Genomic DNA, 18,187 nt, shown 5'->3' on the forward strand with positions numbered 1-18,187 from the left:
TGAAGTAGGTCTAATCTTTTTTTTTTTTTTTTTTTTTTTAGCTAGGGTTAGTTAAGTGGTCCTGAAACTGAAATAGTTTGAGAAACACTGTCGTAGGCCAATGTATTAATGTTTTACTCCGCCTCACTAGATGGCGATATGCGCCCAAACACAACAGATTCCCCAAACAGACTCTCCATCTTAGCCATAGCTAACTTGCTAGCGAACTTTCTATATTAGCTTACTTGCTAGCAAACTTTGCATCATCAGTCTAACTAGATGAATAGTTGACATTACATGCTGAACATTTTCGTATGGACATTCTGGGGGATGTTAATTTGTATGAGAGAAGCGTCAACTTCTGGGTATGTAGCAGTGGCATAAAGCTTAGGTAGTTAGCTTGCTAACTCTGGCAGAAATCTCCAGTGTTCTTGTTCCATGTAGTTTAGGTGTTTGCAGCCACAGGGTTGCAGCAGCAGCACGTAGACTAGCCTACAGGAAAGCTGTTGCGTATGAACTCATTCGGAATATTTTGAAAACGTAACAGCTAGATATTCTGTCTTCTCATTTTGTAGACGAACATGAAGGGAGATTTTTATCTTAGTTTTTATTTCATGCAAAACATTTTAGTCTCGTCTTTTTTCGTCAACAATAATGCATCTTAAGATAGTCTTAGTCAGTGTTTCAGGACATTACTGACGTCTCGTCATCGTCTCGTCTTAGTCATGAAAAAAAAGGTCGTTGACGAACATATTTCCTCTCGTCTCGTCTGACGAAATTAACACTATTCCAATTCTCCCTCTCATCGCCATAATCATGCTTAAGAAGGGGCGCCTTGCCCGAAACATCCGTGGGGCAATTAAAAAAAATAACTGAGTGCTATCCTTTATCAACAGTTCCATCTCTTCCCCCCATAGTTAAGGCACCTGAAGCACTCCTTTCTGAGGCGCAGCCCGAATGGTCCGGCCTGGTACTCCTCTCCATCCATCACTGACGTCACTGTCTCTGTGTCCTGGTAGATGACTGCCACCTCACTGTCCCTCTTCCCCAGCATACTACGGTCGTTGATGTTGGCCGAGCCTGGAGAGACAGGGACACAGGAAAAACTCAAACACACTTAAACCTTGCAAAACAAGCGGTCACAGCTCTTTGGAGTCACTGTCCAGGGTGAGGGCTGCCTGTATGGCAGTTGTAATATTTTCAGCAGAACAGCAGAGGGCGCCACAGGGTTATTTTCAGTAGAGCCGTTGAGTCGTACACCTCAAATGTGAACTCCAATTCTATGTCCCAGACCTGACATGCCTGACTGAATCCATTAATTGTACGACCTATAGCCGGGAAAGCAGAGAGTTTTAAATGAAAAAGGAGTTTCAGGTTTAACCTCAGTGAAGTTTGAAGGAGTCAAGCAACACGAAAAAAATGTTTCTTGTTGACTTTTAAGTAAGATATGTCGATGTGACTAGGGATAGTGGGCTTTTCAAAGTGGACTTTTCCCATCCCTGTCTGTAATGGCCACAAAAAGGAGATGGCCACAGCCTCCTGAGACCGAGCAATTTAAAATAATAATACTACTACTACTACTACTAATAATAATAATTTATTTTGTAAAAGCGGGTCTTGATTTTAGAGAAAAAAAATAAATGCAATGCATTGAATTACAGTAGGATCTTATGATATTTGAGACATTACGTAAGGGATAATGCCCATTGAAGTTAAGGGGGCACGTGCCCCCTCGGATTTTTCGGATCATAACTTTGTTCCTATTATGCTCCATATACTAGATGACCAGTCAACAGCCCTTTTCCTAAAATTGGTGTCTGTGTATGTTCCCATAACAACTCACACGTGCATTGAGCTCGCAATGTTTTGCTTGTGTTGAACTGTTACAGTTAACTTTAGGCTACAGTTTGAACAGTTGAACCAGAGACGGTTGATAAAGCGAGACGATTCACAGAAGGGTTCTTCCTGTTCCCCTATGACGTATGGTTCACTAGCGCCACGCCTTTTTAGGAGACTAGCGAGAGATTCTTTACACTGTGGCCCTATGGAAGAAATCATTTTTTTCTCGGATTATGCCCCAGCCCTTAATTATACAGCTCGAGATTGGACATTTTAATGCATTTTCTGTAATTCACATGTGTTCCTTACATTCTGACACCGACATGGCGTTTTTCAGATGAACAGTTAAGGAGAAAAACGACTTTGTTTGCCACTTGTCTGTCTGTTTCTGTAACCCACTGGCACGCAAATTACAATGGAAATACAATAGGCCTACACCACTTATTTTTTCATTGACATAAGGCTAAAAATATGATGAACACTGGCATTTCTCTTTCAGATACCATATTATTGAACTAGTAGAAGAAAGAGGCAGCTTGTTAATATAAGGAGTGCCGACTTGTCCATCCGATCCAAACAAGTAAACCTGAGGAAAGGAGGGTATAAAGTGTGTGAGGCTAACTTTGAATGGTAGGGTTTTATTTGAAATTCACATTTTCAACAAATCCCACAATTTAACACCTGCATACATAGCCACATTCTGCAGTCTACCCACAAGGAAAAGAATAGCACAACTGCCCTAAACCCCCTCCATCAACTGCCAGTAGATGTGTCCTGCATTGAGTGGTAGTTAAGCATTTACAAAACTAAATACTGTTATTGTCTTTGAATTAACTAACATCCTGCATGGAGTGTAGGAAAGCAGGATATCTTCGTTTGGTTGGATGAAGGTTGAAGTCATATGGCCAGCATTTACAGCACCTAAAACAGAGACAACACCACACAAAGTAAAATAAAAAAACATCATGAATTACAATTATGTTCTTATGTTCTTGAAATTAAGTTACTACACCTGCACATTGCTTTGCTTAATATGATCCTTCCTACTATAAATGCTGTGATAACACAATAGGACTGAAGACTATGATACAGCTGGAGAGGCTGCCAAGTTAGGCAAATACTACGACTGACTTCTTTGAGGCCATGAACAGGCTTTTTGATGTCTTAAATTCACGGTACAAATGTCCATTCAAATACCCTACTCCAGTTTTAGCATCAGTCAAATTGTGATTACAGCACTTGATTACAAACACAAACACTTACTTCTTCTCAGCGCATCTCTGACCCCAATCCATGGCGTCGTCCTATAGGACCACAAAGCAGACATCAGATCCACCATCTTACGGAGAGCCTTCAGTGGATTGAGTCTTGGACCTTCAGAACAATACATATAGTGCAGCAATCATTCTCAGTGTGTTAACTAATGTTGAATAATAGATCTTTTTTTCCCATACAGAGGGAAGTTTAAATCTAGTTACAGAGTTTCATAGTGACAGGCTGTTGGTCGAAACATGTTGGCCAATGCAGCCAAAAAGGCTTTTCCTTGGAGTGCCTTTTGTAGAATTAGTTTCAACTTTATTTTGGTAGTGTTTCATGAAGTCTTCAGGTCTGATTGTTAGTAGCCTATATGAAATTATATTTGATATGTTTAACTTTGAAAGTCTGTAACTTGTATAGGGCAATTCCATAAAACTGTCACATCCATAATGCCAACTAAATACCATGGCATTGTGTTGGTGTTATGGATGTTACAGTTTTATGGAATTGCCCTATACATTTGAATGGCCACAAGAGCGACAGTTACAGAACACAGTCTATGTACATAGCATTGACTTATCCTCTGAATAACACAGGTTCAAGTTCATTCCTCCCTGTCATCGCAGGTTCATCCTCACCATCCATAGCGTCCTTCTGCTCGTCCAACAACTGGGGAGAGAATTAGCAAACATGACGCTTCATTTTAGTGCTGCTTGATAAGGGTCTGTGCAAGACCATCCGAAAAAACTACTCAGAACTGATGTAACGTTATTCAACACAATCGTTGAGCGCCACCCTGACTACACATTTGCCATCAGAGACAAACTTAATACAAAAATATGTAATGTGCAGGATCGGGGCAGAGATCAGTAGAGAAAATCGTCGCGTCATCGAGGACAGACAGAGAATATGGCGTAAAACTAAATGTTTCACTACGCTAAAACTGATAATAAAATTCAGTGCACCAACAACTGTGTACATACGGTACTCATTTTTTACTAGCAGCTAAACACATTTCAAAACTGCTAAATCAATGTAAACTTGCAGTAGATCTGATCCACAAGCTATAGTGATGCCGATTTAGGTAGAGCAAATATCAGGTTCAGAATTATCTTTGTAGCCTAACTACCAAATTAATCTGGTAGCTAGTGCCTCAGCTAGCTCTGCTATAGGTATCAGATGGTTAGCTAACGCCAACTAACGTTACTCCTCAATGAGCTAACATTCATGACGGCGACAGGAGATAATAATAATGTTATTACCTAAACTACGCAGACATTTTACTACATAGATAACTCGTTACACAGACACAGACTAATCACAAATACCTTGCCACATTTCAAACTGCCACTTACCTGGAAATCAGACCGCATCTTGCCACGACGATGTACCAAATTCAGTCACCCAGGCCAGCTCCAGTTGGTCACAGCAAGAGAGAGGCGCGAAAATGAAAAATCTTTGACGTTTTCATCAACGAGGTAGCGTCAGCGCATTCTGACCACGCCTTTTTAGGAGGCAGGAACTGTGTACAATTCCATTCCATTGTAGAAGCCTGTGCTGCTTTATCTTTGTATATTAAGGATCTTTGGTTGAACTGTTACAGTTACAGTTTAAACAGATACAGTCAATGGTGTTGAAGTGGTAAGTAGTCTAGCTAAGCAATAAAAAGTAGTGGAATTATTTGTAGTTGACCAGGAAATTTTGACTTGATGATCAAATTAGAACTATGGATTTGATGTTGGCCGCGAATTCAGAGCATTACGTTAACGTTAGCCTACATGATGTCAGTATAACGTAGCCTAGGCTACTCTTACAAGTATTACAAATATTTGGCAAAGTCTCCTGGTTCAATTGTTTCCAGTTTCATAAACGAGGGTGTTAGATTTGCAGTGACTACAAAATCCAACCTAATACCATTAGGCCTACCAAATGTTGGATGTTCCTCCACTTGTTCTCTTCACGTATCTGGCTGCTAATCCATGTAATGAAAAGGGATAGCCTACCCGTTCAAAAGGAGGCTTAAAGTTGCTTTATATAGGATCGCTATGACCGTGATGTAGAGGGCAAGAAAGTATAATAGTCTCTCTCGTGCTCATAACTTAGGTTATTATCACTTGCTCATGATTTGCAGATAGCAACTTACCAATGAGGTAGCCTATTGCTTACCATAATGGTCATGAAAAATATATTAGGCCTACTAGTAAAATATTCAAATATTTAGGGTTAACCTTACTCAGCACTGAAACCTGTCAAACTTCTTTCAAAAGTCCTTCATCAAATAAATTAAGATTAAAATAATTTAATTTCTGAGCACCACAAAGTCAGACCTCAGCAACTTTTTTAATGCAAGATTGTTCTTAGGTCACATATCAATCAAATCATAACAACTGCAATGATACTGTTTTTAAAATCATGTGTAGTAGGCCTAAGTGTAAATGTGTGTGTCTAAACATGCTTTAATGAGCTGAATTTGAGCTTACAGTTCTTTCACCAACCTATGTGTTTTACATTAACTTACAAAATAGATACTTTAGCTTAGTCCTCAGATAGAGGATGGTTGCTGCTCTGTTAAGGTATTTCTGTCCCTCCCAAACTGCATTAAAATGGTATGTTTAAGCAGCCAGAATTTCAAAATCTCCTGGGGGAGAAATCACCGACCCCCCTCTAACAGGACTACTGTGATTACTGTGAATGTATGTGTGTGCGTGTGTATCTGTTTATGCACATGTGTGCACATGGAATGGGTTAACATGACCCCTGGAGGCAAACATACGGAAAAAATTGGTCATCCTAGGCCCTACGGTTCTCAAGATATTCACAGAAAACTGTGTCTGCCCTACCCTCCTTTAGGGGTGCAGTCCAGCTGGGCTACAGATCAAAACGAAAAACGATGGTTCCATGCTATCCATATGGGGTTACATGCCCACCAAGTTTCGTCTACCCCGGTCTTTCAGTGTCCTGGGAATCCTTGACGGAAATTTGGACATGCGAAAAAAAATAAAAATCTGACTAAACCTATATGACCGCCGCTTCGCTGTTATTTGTTATTATTATTTGAACATCAGTAGTAAAACGAGCCAAGATATCGTTTTCAATAAAAGAGCTTGCAGACATTACATAAGTATATTTGGGAATATTTAAAAGTGTATCACTCCTTTTATGGTAAGTTCTGTAACCCTGCTTTGTGAGATCTCCTCCAGGAAGAATGAAAAAAAGTCCAATACACCAGCTCAATTAACCAATTTATTGCGACGCTTATTGCGGGCACTAGCCCTTCATCAGCCCTTCATCTCCTCCAGGACATGATTGTGTCAGGTGTGTCCAACCATAGGTCAAGTTCAAGTTTTCTCTTCACAAAAACAGGATCAGTCAGGGAATTAGTCACGAGTGCTGGTGCTTATAACAGTCTCAGCAGCACAGGATGTAATGACTGGATAATGAGCCTGCAGTATTATATTATGCTAAATTCAATTTAATTCCATTTGTGTTGAACAGAGCAGAATACTAGTTACTAATACCGAAGAAAAAGAGAAGTTTGTTTATCACACACAGAGAGGGTGAGTATAGGCCTGCCTACAAAAAACACACAAAATACCCTTCAATTAGGGGCAACATGTTCTGAGTCATATTCTTCCTCTAAAAAGGTTTTCAGTGAGTCATGTTTAATGCTGATTTACCCTGAACATAACTGGCCCTGGATCAGGCTAGGTGGGCAGTCTGTTACTATGGTGATGTGCCACACTAAAAAGAGATCCATCTAAAGGGTTAAGGTGCAAGCCCAGGTTACATTGATTTAAATCTGTAGTTTACTGAAATCTGTAGTTTGCCAGCTAAACCACCGAATGGTACGTAAAAGTAGGGTGAGATCTGGAATATGCATGTAAAAATGTTACTGACACTAAATCCTGTGTATTATGCAGAATGACTAAGCACTTCTGTAATGGCTCACCAATGATGACCGTGTTATCATCAGCGATCAGCATTTTGCTGTGGACGTAGATGAGCTCAGTCACCAGTTTGCCTTCTAGTTCAGCATGCGTCCGCAGTCCACCAAACGAGATGTAATTCATCCACTGATCCCCCACTGAAGAGAGCAAGAGAAAAAGCAATAGACAGAAAGAGACAGGAAAAAAAAACTTTCTTCAACTGTTTTCAGTTTAAACCCACCAACAGAATCAAGAGCCAATAGCAACCGCAAACACCCTTGTTTTTACAGCCATAGAAACCAGCAGCCATTCTCACGTGCTAACAAACAAACTTGAGCCTTCCTAGGAGTATTGAGTTTACATATTCGTATACTGTATACGGTCCTTGTATTTGCTCTTCAAATGTAATGAATCGGTGAGCTGTTCAGGTGGACAAGCGCAAGAGGATGCATGCGAAGGTCACTGTATCCAGCCAATAAGCCGAGTGTGGTCTGCTTTGCGGCAGACCCGGCCACTCTGCAAGGCAACACCGCCGGGCTGCTGGATAATTCACACTCAAGCACTGCCTCAGGTTCTCAAGAGCCCATCTCAGGCCCCTCGGCAGCATGACTTAGCACCATTCCAATCCACAAGTGTGTGTGTGTTTGTTTGTGTGTATGGAGTGGGGGGGGGGGGCTTGAACAACTGTCGGATTTTGAATAAAAGCGTGGGTATAAAGCCGGCTACGCATGTACTTACATGTTGCCTTTAGCAGTTGCCTGTGTAACAAACTCCAATTGTTATTTTGCATGATTTGTACACTGAGTCACGGGTAAGCCATGCTGGTTTTACGGGTGGTGGTAAAAGGTTGCCAAACCAGCACTTCCTGTTTCACTGCTCCTCCTGTGCACACAATAATGACGTGGGCACAGGCCTGAAACTCAAATCAGAGGCCCTGCTGTGTTGACTTGAGGTGAGGTCGAATCCCTCATGCCATTGGTCTTAGATCAGGGTGGACTGGGAGACCTTAATGCTTGAGGGCGAGCCACAGGAACCACAAATACGCACAGGGAGTTTTCTGAGCGTACAGATCAACAAAAACGACTCAAACTAACGATGGGTTTGGCCAAAACACTTGTGGCTTTTACTTACTATCTCTCCGCAGCTGCGAGATGATGGAGCAGTCCCCTCGATTCATAGTTCTGAAAGAGAGAACCAACAACACGACTGAAACAGAGAACCAAGAACATCAGTAACAACTGAGGACTGAAACTTTCCTTCTACTTCAAAATTGAGAAGTAGTAATAGTCCTAATAGTCATATTATATTTACTGTGAAACACATACATGCACACACACACACACCCACACACACACACAAACACACACACACGAGAAACAATGTAAAAATGAATATAGACCTGAAATGCCTGAAGACAAAGGCAACACCAAACCATGGGAACACAGTCAGCAAACTGACCTTAAAAACCCTGCCTATTTTGGGATGATTATCGTTTCTATCTCCCTATCTAATATCTCTTTATCTCGCCTCCCTAATGAAATTTCCTCTGTTTCAGTGGCTTGAAGCTTCCTGAAGGGGTTTGGCTTGAAATGATTCATCTCTGACGGGGAAGTGTCTCATAGTACAATCCATCAGTCTTCTGCAACAAAGGTGCCGACTGGCCAGCTCACCTGTAGTTGAAGTGCATGACGGCCTGGATAGCACTGCCACCACCGGTGTTGATGTCCCCCTCAAACCCAGGCAGAAGAGGGGTGACAACGTAGACACGGTACTTCTTGTTCTCCCTGGAGATAGGGAGATAGAAAGATAGAGAGAGAGAGTGTGTGAGTGAGTGTGTGTGTGCGTGCGAGAGAGAGAGAGAGAAATGAAATAACAGAGAAGGAGAATGGTCATGTTAGAGAGAGAGCAATCAAGAAGCAGATAAGAATGAGAAAGAAAAACATCAGGAGGGACACAAATGGGGATATCAAAACAGCTCAGTGTTTTTATTACACACAGCATATTATTTTCACTCTTGCAAAACATTACATAAAAAACATCAACCTTAAAAAGCAAGGAATTCTAAAGAAAACAGCCCATGCCATCTGGAGCCAGTCCACATATGGTGGTGGTTAAGCAGTCAGCATGTGCAGCATAGTGTGTGTGTGTGTATATGTGTGTGTGTGTGTGTGTGTTGGGTGGGGGTACGCTGTTTTGAAGCAAATGCTTAGAAACAGCACAAATATAGGTTGTCTATTGAATTGGCAAGTAGCATTATACTTAGCATGCCCCAATGAAGGGTTCCTGACTTTTATTAAAGCCTGCCAGTGCCAATTACAGTGCAGATTTATGGTACTGATAACCATGTTATTTTCCTTCTGTGTCCACAGTATGGTGGCAGCACACCAGGGGCCTATTAAAGTAAGGCATGTAATAAGGTATATGGACATCATGAAGAAAGGGACTCACTTGTAAGCTTTGATGATTCTCTCAGCAATAGCATCTCCAATCTTGTTGTACACATGCTTGTTGTCTGCACAGCTTATAAAGAACTGATTCTGGAAGCCAACAAAACAAAGTAAGGATGTTAAGGATGTTTGTCGTACCCAGTGTAGACACTACTTTCATGTTCTGCTTGCCTCTTGGTAGAAAAGGAAAGCACCACTTCCAAGTTATTGTGCAGAAACCACAGGGGGAAGTGAACACCGAGAGATTCTGATCTGGTGTTTTATGATAAGTATAGTGGGTACCTCTATGTAGACATAGTGTTGGCTATTCTGGATCACGTGGACGTAGGCATTGTGGATGGACTCCTCGTGGTACTTAATACCAACAGACCAATCACATGCCGATCGCAGAACCTGAGACAAGACAGTTTAAAGGATTTAAGAGTTTGGACTGGTAGCGTTAGAGTCAACAAAAACATTGAGGGGGTGCCTCCTTCAACTCCGACCCAGCTTCACATTGCCTGTCTGTAAAGTGGCACAGACAGTCTGACTGACAGTACTTATATGTTAAGTGACAACGTATGCAGGACTCAATGTGACTCAATGTGAATTACAGGACTCCCTTACCTGTACTTTTGTCTTGGTGCAGTTGGGAACCTGGTATCTGATCTCATTGGCAGTGGTGTGAGACTTGGGTAGCAGGTATGGGTAAGACAGAGACCTGTACTTAGGCTTCATAAGCTGGAGGAAAAATACAGACAGACTGTTGCCAAACAACTTTAAAAATGATACCCTCCTTTTAAAGACCAACGCTGTAACTGCGCCATGAAATACAACTCAAGACTATCGAAGCAATATCTATTTATAAGCTAGAGAACAGAGTTGTTGCAGGGTCTAGTTAAAGAAATATGCAGTGGAAATCTATTTCTTCCACAGTGTGCCTCACCTTGGTGAAGTTCCAGCGCTGGATGAAGTGTCTGGCGACGTCTCTGGCTGCCCTCCCATGGACCACTGAGGCAATGTCATGCCAAGGCATTCTGGGAGTTGTATGCCTGTCAATGAAGTCTGTGCAAGGCGAAAATGATTACATTGTATTTCCAGAAAAGGACTTACTTCTTTCATGTGTTCTATCCACTGATTGGTTTTGACAAAGAAACTGTAGTAAACCACTTTAGATGATTAGAATTGAAAGCGGCTCACCATCAAATGGCTTCTCGAGCTGGATCCAGTCCTTGTGGACAAAGTTGCAGTAGTCCTTTCCATGCCAGAAGCGGGTATTACCAAGGAGCCCCACAACATCAGCCTGCATGTTCTGGGCAGACTCTGCCCCTACGGAAAATGAGACACAAAGCAAACAGCACATACTTATGACCTGAACAATGGAGGCAGACTCCACCAAGCAGCCCAACTGGCAGGGCCAGAAATGCCCTAATCAAAACAAGATTACGAGCAGCTTTCAGGGGAAAAGCTCCGTGGCACTGGGAAGAGCTGGGATAACAGACATTTAAGTCACCTTGACCTTGAGAGGGTGGAGACAGGGAGACCAGAAACTACTTTAAAAAGTAACATTCAGGAGAGTTTTGTCTTTTTGAGAGACAAGTTTTGCAAAATGGCCATGAAGCATGAAGTCACATCCATTGTAGACTAAAATTAGAAAGCCATTTGCCCAATCACAGATCCAATTAGTCGTTTTTGCCTTCATATCTCTGGTAGTTTCCTGTTTCCTATCTCTGCTAGTCTCCATCACATCCTTTCAGGACATAGGAATTCTAGCATGCAAAGCTAAGGTGCCCACATCAATGGCCCTGCTGTGCAAGGGGTTAGTACAGGAAGCCAGAGTGCCCTGTTGCGGTTAGACTCAATAGAGTTTTCCCATCAGGACTCTGGCTGCTTGTAGTACACCATCCCTGGAGACCGGGTGCATGTGCAGTATTTCAGGGCTGCCTTTGACAATAACAACAGTAATAATAAGGGTCTTATTCTTGTTGAAACTCTTCATTTGTCAAAGGGATGAGTGCCACGAAACACACACACACACACACACACACAGAGTGGTTCTCCAAAAATAGGCCTCCCTGTGACTGTGTTAAAACAGTGGTTCTCTCCAAAGCTGATGCTGTGCTCCTGTCAAGGCAAATTATTATTTTTTCATGATCATATCAAACTAATGGCCAAAAATTAGATAACCCTTTCATTAGAATTTTGTAAAGCTTAAGCATAGGCAGATGCACACATACACACACTTGTGCACGTGCACACACACACACACACAGCTTAACTAAACCAGCGCAAGGCTGAGAGCCACAGTTTCCGCAATGGATCAATGTGAGATGCTGCCCCTCCTCCTATTCATTGATATTCAGAAGAAAAGAGTAGGAAAGGTACTGCAAAGGCAGGCCACACAAAGAAAAACCACCATTATTCAAAGACACTTTTGTTTGTGCAGAAACACCTGTTCACCACACATGAGTGTTTTTGACCTAATGGAGCACAGAAGCCGGGCTCACACAGGGCCCTACCCTCAAGCCCCTTCAACCAATCCTGAGCCTCACTCACCCGGCAGTGATGGACCAGAAGGTGAGGCCACCTTCAACTCCATCCATCTACCTGGTATCAAATTGTGTTCGCTGGATATGCTGTTAGACCAACCTGTGAGAGAGGTTAGCCATTTATAATACCCTCACAGCTATGAGCCATGGAACTCTACACAAAATACTGTAATGCTGGCTCCTTCTGATGACTTCCTTTCCTGACTCAACGTCTTGTGTTTGGGGGTTCTTCAGTAAACAGCTATGACGAGGTTGTGCTGAGATAAAGGTGGATATGATGTGTCTGTAGTAGGGAGTCAATCGCTATCTTCTAATGACCGCTATGATTTAATGCTTTTGTGGAAGCACAGGAACTAGTTCCTTATTAGGGAGTTAACATCTTGGCTAACACATTAAGGAGGATTCTGGTCCTAAGACCTCAATCAATATTACAAATCATGAGCTAATGCGTCACAGCAGTTAAGGACGTTTCTCTAGAACAACTGACTAACAATGACCCATCATCTCATTGGGTCAAATGGGTATTACAAAAGGCTATGAGATCGAGTTTAGCATTCTGACCCCAGAGCTGGTTAGTTCAGCATAGCGTTGTTAGTAAAAAAAAGGCACACTGTTAACAAATAGCTTAAGCAGTATAAAAAGCACAAGTGAGAACATTCTGTAGTTAGATGTTAGTCCAAAGTTGCACCTTTAACCCTCCAAGTCAGAGTCACCACTGCCCAACTCCCCTTCCTCCCACTCTATACCCATCCACTGCATTTGATTAGCACAGCAATACATATAAAAAATACAAACATTAAATATACAAAATTAAATATACAAAATTACATATTGCCCAATTTAACACCATAGTCAACTGACCACCTCTTTCACACGAGTCTGTACATGTTAACAGATGTCGTTACAAGTCAGAACACAAGTCTGTTGGTCTGAGAGAGGATGTGCGTGAGGAGGACTTACCCTCCTCGCTGTCGATAGTGCTGACGCTGTCGGCGTGGGTCAGGCCGCGCTTGTGCAGGTGGCGGCGGATGCTGAAGCGGGGCTTGTGGCCGCGGCCCTGGCCCTTCAGCTTGGGCTGGTCCAGCGAGTCAGCCGGCAGGACTCCCTTACCGTTGCTGGTAGCTGGGCATTTTGCTGGTGAGGCCATGGTGGGAGACGCCTCAGTTTCTGCCTGTTAAACAGACAAGAGGGCAGTATAACTGTAAGAAAACAGACACAATGACTGGTAGTATGGCACAGAAAAGTGTGTATACCATATGTTCACAAAGACTTTTTATACTTTTATGCAGTCACAGCACTACAATGGAAGCCAAATGGTTGGAATATACTGTATAAAGCTTTTTTGGCCGTCAAAAACCACTGATACTTTAACTTTTATGTTCTGCATTCTTTAAGTTTCTGTGTGTTTCTTATAAAGACAAATTGAGGCTTCTCTCTTTTATACAGACCACAAGATTTTAGTGTGTTGAGTTGACAAACAGTAAAAAGGAATGCAACAAAATAAGGAATGTGTGGTTTCTTCTCGCCACCTCTGCATTCTGCATAGCTCGGGTGACGCTCCCGACGTCAGTCAGGCGATGTTCGCAATCATCCCAGCGGCCATATGCCAGGTCAATGCCTCCCACAAAAGCCACAGACTGGTCAATGACTATGATCTTCTCGTGGTGAGCCCACAGGTAGACAGAGGAGGACACGTGGTCTGGGTGCCTCATCACCTGCACACACAGATAGATCGACAGAGTTTCGGCTTTAGGTTTATGAGTTTATTTGACAGGGGCCATGTAGGCTACAGTCAGAGCCGGACAGTAACAGAGTACATTTACTTGAGTATAGTACTTGAGTACAATTTTGAGGGATCTGTACTTTACTCGAGTATCATTTTTGGGGAGTACTCATGACTTTACTCAAGTACAATTTGACAGGCAAATATTGTACTCTTTACTCCACTACATTTCTATCCATAACCGTGAGTACCAGTTACTTCTTCTAAAAAAAAAAAAAGGAAAAAAGAAAATTCTCAGAAAGCCTGAATTTGTTGTTTCCCTCTCAAACGTGATTGGATTGTGCAGGGGCCACTGATTGGGACAGCCTATCAGCAATCACCTTCAGCTTTCCGCCAAAGTCAACTCCATGGTCAGATTTAGATAAGAGACGAAACCATGGACGAAACAATGGATGAAGACGCAGCAGGTCCATCCCAAATGTGCCAACCTGTGGCCCCACCTCGCCAGACTATTTCAACTTTCTGAACAAGTTAATGATAGTTTTCACTTTAAGTGTTTCAATTACAAAATAGTATTCTGTATTTGAAATACGTATTTTAAATACATGTATTAGAAATACTGCCCATCCCTGGCAACATGGTAAAAAGATGAAAATGACTTGATTTTTCTTTCGATTCCTTTTACATTCTCCAAGGTATTAACATTTTTCATAACTCAATGTAGGACGTTTCTGTACATAAATGTAAGCAATGTGGCAGTAGCAATGCAATATTTCGAAAATGTACTCTTGTTCTCTTGATACTCAAGTACTTTTAAAAACAAGTACTTCAGTACTTTTACTTAAGTAGGCATCTGACTGTTGTACTTTTACTTGTACTTGAGTAAAATTGAGCAAAGCGTATCTGTACTTTTACTCAAGTAATAAAGCTGTGTACTCTGTCCGCCTCTGGCTACAGTACAGGTTAAGACAGGGAGACAGACAGATAAACATTAGACAGCCTCAGCAACGTTACATAAAACAACAGTCACAGTGGTTGTCTATTAATGCACAGATAGATATAATCACGTTCAATGTACACATTAGATAGCAGTAGACAAACTGTTGAGCTATTTTGTCTCCATTGACCTAATTATGCCTTCATGTGTCCCCATTTCCACATCACCCTTTTCCATTTCAGTCTGCTTCATTTACTTTCCTTCGGTCACAGTCTCACACCCTTTTCCACACCCTTCTGTCTGTGTATAATCATGTGAAGATGCATGTGGGTCAACCTTCGGCGGCTACACTCTGACTAGAAGTTTGACAGACAGCTACCAGTTGTTGATGTTTGCTCTTGCTGATGGGTATGCGGAATGTTTGACGAGGAAAGGCAGTACCAAATGGGAAGAATGTGCCAAATCTCTCTCTCGCTCGCTCGCTCGTGCTCTCTCTCTCTCTCTCTCATTATTTTCACTGTTGATATCATATTGTTACTGATATTGTTGTTACTACTAATATGCTTAATGTACTGTGAGCCACTTTGGACAAAAGTCTCTGCCAAATACCATAAACAGGAATATAAATACACAAAACTGTAATGTGACACCTCGGAGTACAGAAATGTTTACATTGCCAATCCAAACCCACATGTTATGCATTACAATGCAGTTCTCAAGTTTCAATTTGTCCTTCTACCTTGACATTTGGGTGAAGGTGCATAAGTGTCCTTTTGCTGTATTCACTGTTGATGCCCAGGGCCAGCTCCACCTCTTTGTACAACATCACGAAAATCCTCACGCCTTGTTGCTGCACAACCATAAGACATTCATACATTTTACAGTGGGGGTTAACACACACACACACACACACAATCAGGGCTATAAATCTAACAAATGGACAATAGTGGCATTTTAATGGTGCGGAGAGATAGGAGAAGAGACTGACTCACTGCTCTACGTTTTAAAATGCAGTCCAGGCGCCAGTAGTTGCCCTCGACGACAGGCCTTTTCAGGAAGATCTCCGGGCTGAGCCTAAAGGCATAAACACGTGTCAACAATAATTCTGCTCATTCATCGGCACAACAATATTTATAATTTATACTTTCCTGTTACTGTATGCATGTGCTTGTGGGTGGGGTTGGGTGATACTGTAAGCTCTGCTCAAAGTGCACCAACCCCACTGCAGTGAAGTAAAACAAATACACTTAACATGCACCTATAAGGTATGCATACAAGTAAGTGTTATAGCTGCACACAGTTTGATTTTTAGTCGTCTGTGGGGGTGTGCATTCACACCTCATATATGCCGATCTGTTATACCTTAATGAAAACATTCTGCTTAATCTGACTAGGGCAGAACACAAATGGTTAATGCCTGCTGAGGCGATATTGGCAAGCATTAAATAATATTACTGAACCACACGTGGTGCAGAAAATAGGCCACAGCCAATAACAAGAATAGGCAAGCTGATCTGATTGCCAGTCATTATTCAGTCATTTCCGAGTACCTAAGTCATTTCATAATGTGCAGGGCACTGAGGCAGAACACTTACACCACTACAAAGAGGTTTTGAGCACTCTGACATACAAACAAGTGTGTGATTTGGTTCTTTTTTTGTTGTGAGTTTGATTGTAATTTTGCTTTGCCCTGTACAGAATCTCCCCTCTCTGCCCTGTCTCTCACACGCTAGACAGCATGGAACACATCCAGCCAACCAAATAATTTCCTCTCTTTTGTGTCTCTCTTCCTGGGTTGTGGGTCTGCCATGCTTTACTTAACGAGTCTCTTCCTGCTTCCTCACTCTCGGTCATAGACAGTATACGCATTGGAATGCTTGCCTAAGGTCGAACTCAGTTACTGATTTCCATTATAACAGGGGGAGAAACAAAGCTCTGCTCTCTGTGTTTGTGCAACTCGGAGTTTTAATCATTGCTGGTGCCCTTTTTCAGCTCCAGCTGGTTTTCACTTTGTGTCAAATTACAAAGCAAATCGATTCCACAAGGTCTTCAAAGGTCTGCAGAGTCTCTCAGCATTCTAATTGTTGCACACTGCAACGGTTAGATGTGGTGCTGAGAAACCGTTGGCATGACACCAACATTCCTTCACAATAGCATTTCTGCAACAGAATTACTCTGCATACTAACCACCAGTCAGTGATGAAGATCTCTTCTTTTGCTTCCTCTAGTGCATTAGCCACATCCTCCATGTAGGTCTTCCCATTGACATACCTGTAAAAAGCAGAGCAAAAACATTTGATACCTCCACAATGCTTTTGTTTTTAATGATGAAACAGAGTCTGTCATTGACTTGCTATCATTCTCAGAGGACAGTTTGAAGGCACAGCAGTAGGACCCACTGAGCCTATGTGAAGAGCCCGAAGACAGACTCTCTCATGCAGACACTATCACATTCCTCCACAGGGTCACGCGGAAGATCAAAGCTAGCGTTTCACTTTTCCCCCACCGCGCGTTCTCTCATGTTACCCCAGCGAAACAGGGCCCTCGCCGACCAGGACACTCGAGGCCACTGCTGATGCCCAGCCCTGATCACCTACGCTATGCTGCAGGCAGCATGCGGGTGGAGAGAAGAGGAGAGAGCTGGAGGTGAGGATGGGGGGGGCTCACCACTTGGATGGGATGTCCACCTGCTCCTGGGCGAAGGAGCCAAAGCGCTGGTCGGTGAGGAAGGCGCTGCCGTACTTTTGAACAAAGTCCTCGATGGCCTGCCCCCACCAGCGGGCGTGACGGTAGCTGTTGCACTTCAGCACCAAAGTCCTGCAGGGGGCAGTCAGCAGAGAGAGGGTCAGGAGGGAGCACTCAGGAGTTCAAACTACTGTACACAAACTACAATTCCTCATTAGGGCCCGGGCACCAGAGGTGCAGCCCTATTGTTCTTTGAGTTTCGATGATCACACATGACTAAGGGTGTGACCATAAAGCTTTACAATGCACCTTTAAAGGCTATGATAGGAAGTGAAGCATCTGCCTAATCTGAACAAACAAGCAAGATGCAAAATGGCTTGCAACTGACCTGTTCAGATTGTCGATGCGCACCCCGTGCTTAGTCTCTGTGTCTTTGGAGTCCATTTTGATCGAGAACTCTTTGTCCACCAGCATGACAAAGGAGATGGCCCCTGAGTCTGGCTTCATGTAGACCAGAAATGAGTCTTTCACAACCAGCCACCTGCAGGAGAGCCCAACCAAACATCAGCCCACAAGTGAGGAAAAACATTCTGCTACAGCACACAAACAGCTGCCTGCACGCTATGTAGCAGTAGCAGCATATGCTAGCAGCACTGTAATAATCAGCTGTGCTGTAAGGGCCAGCTGCTGAGAATTGTGCTGATCCCAACAGCGAGAATCACTTGGAAGAAGGCCCAAGATTTCTGGAGGAGGATCAAACATTTGTACACAAATGTTTAAAATGTACACAACCCACCAAATGGAAACATCGTCTAGCTATGCAGGTACGCCTTCATGACCAGTGTAAAGACATACAGTATACAGCT

General features: G+C 42.7%; 1 protein-coding gene and 3 long non-coding RNA genes across 7 annotated transcripts in view; 2 read left to right on the top strand and 2 right to left on the bottom strand.

Moving 5' to 3' along the window:
• Window positions 1-18,187, bottom strand: part of pld1b (phospholipase D1b) — a 39,025-nt gene that overhangs the window by 3,062 nt on the left and 17,776 nt on the right. For 2 of the 4 annotated variants that reach the window (XM_048266086.1, XM_048266087.1), the window contains exons 9-25: window positions 17,710-17,862; window positions 17,304-17,453; window positions 16,824-16,907; window positions 15,629-15,710; window positions 15,376-15,486; window positions 13,506-13,691; window positions 12,937-13,147; window positions 11,984-12,076; window positions 10,628-10,756; window positions 10,374-10,492; window positions 10,055-10,168; window positions 9,731-9,841; window positions 9,450-9,538; window positions 8,672-8,785; window positions 8,133-8,182; window positions 7,025-7,159; window positions 906-1,059 (exon numbers count right to left, since the gene is read on the bottom strand). In XM_048266086.1, the coding sequence (XP_048122043.1) occupies window positions 906-1,059; window positions 7,025-7,159; window positions 8,133-8,182; window positions 8,672-8,785; window positions 9,450-9,538; window positions 9,731-9,841; window positions 10,055-10,168; window positions 10,374-10,492; window positions 10,628-10,756; window positions 11,984-12,076; window positions 12,937-13,147; window positions 13,506-13,691; window positions 15,376-15,486; window positions 15,629-15,710; window positions 16,824-16,907; window positions 17,304-17,453; window positions 17,710-17,862 (2,085 nt within the window). Of the gene's footprint in view, window positions 1-905; window positions 1,060-6,305; window positions 6,425-7,024; window positions 7,160-8,132; window positions 8,183-8,671; window positions 8,786-9,449; window positions 9,539-9,730; window positions 9,842-10,054; window positions 10,169-10,373; window positions 10,493-10,627; window positions 10,757-11,983; window positions 12,077-12,936; window positions 13,148-13,505; window positions 13,692-15,375; window positions 15,487-15,628; window positions 15,711-16,823; window positions 16,908-17,303; window positions 17,454-17,709; window positions 17,863-18,187 lie in introns of those variants that run through there. The other 2 variants (XM_048266089.1, XM_048266088.1) reach the window with 2 other exon arrangements.
• Window positions 3,096-4,654, bottom strand: LOC125309284. The gene is made up of 3 exons (XR_007196097.1): window positions 4,431-4,654; window positions 3,714-3,744; window positions 3,096-3,192 (listed from the first exon to the last, which is right to left on the bottom strand). It is a non-coding gene; the product is annotated as an uncharacterized LOC125309284 (long non-coding RNA).
• Window positions 4,684-8,663, top strand: LOC125309285. The gene is made up of 3 exons (XR_007196098.1): window positions 4,684-4,716; window positions 6,571-6,632; window positions 8,557-8,663. It is a non-coding gene; the product is annotated as an uncharacterized LOC125309285 (long non-coding RNA).
• LOC125309286 lies at window positions 8,689-10,448 on the top strand. Its single transcript, XR_007196099.1, has 3 exons — window positions 8,689-8,769; window positions 9,371-9,401; window positions 10,364-10,448. It is a non-coding gene; the product is annotated as an uncharacterized LOC125309286 (long non-coding RNA).

The sequence above is a fragment of the Alosa alosa genome, chromosome 16, assembly GCF_017589495.1.
Source record: "Alosa alosa isolate M-15738 ecotype Scorff River chromosome 16, AALO_Geno_1.1, whole genome shotgun sequence".
Taxonomy (NCBI): Eukaryota; Metazoa; Chordata; class Actinopteri; order Clupeiformes; family Clupeidae; genus Alosa; species Alosa alosa.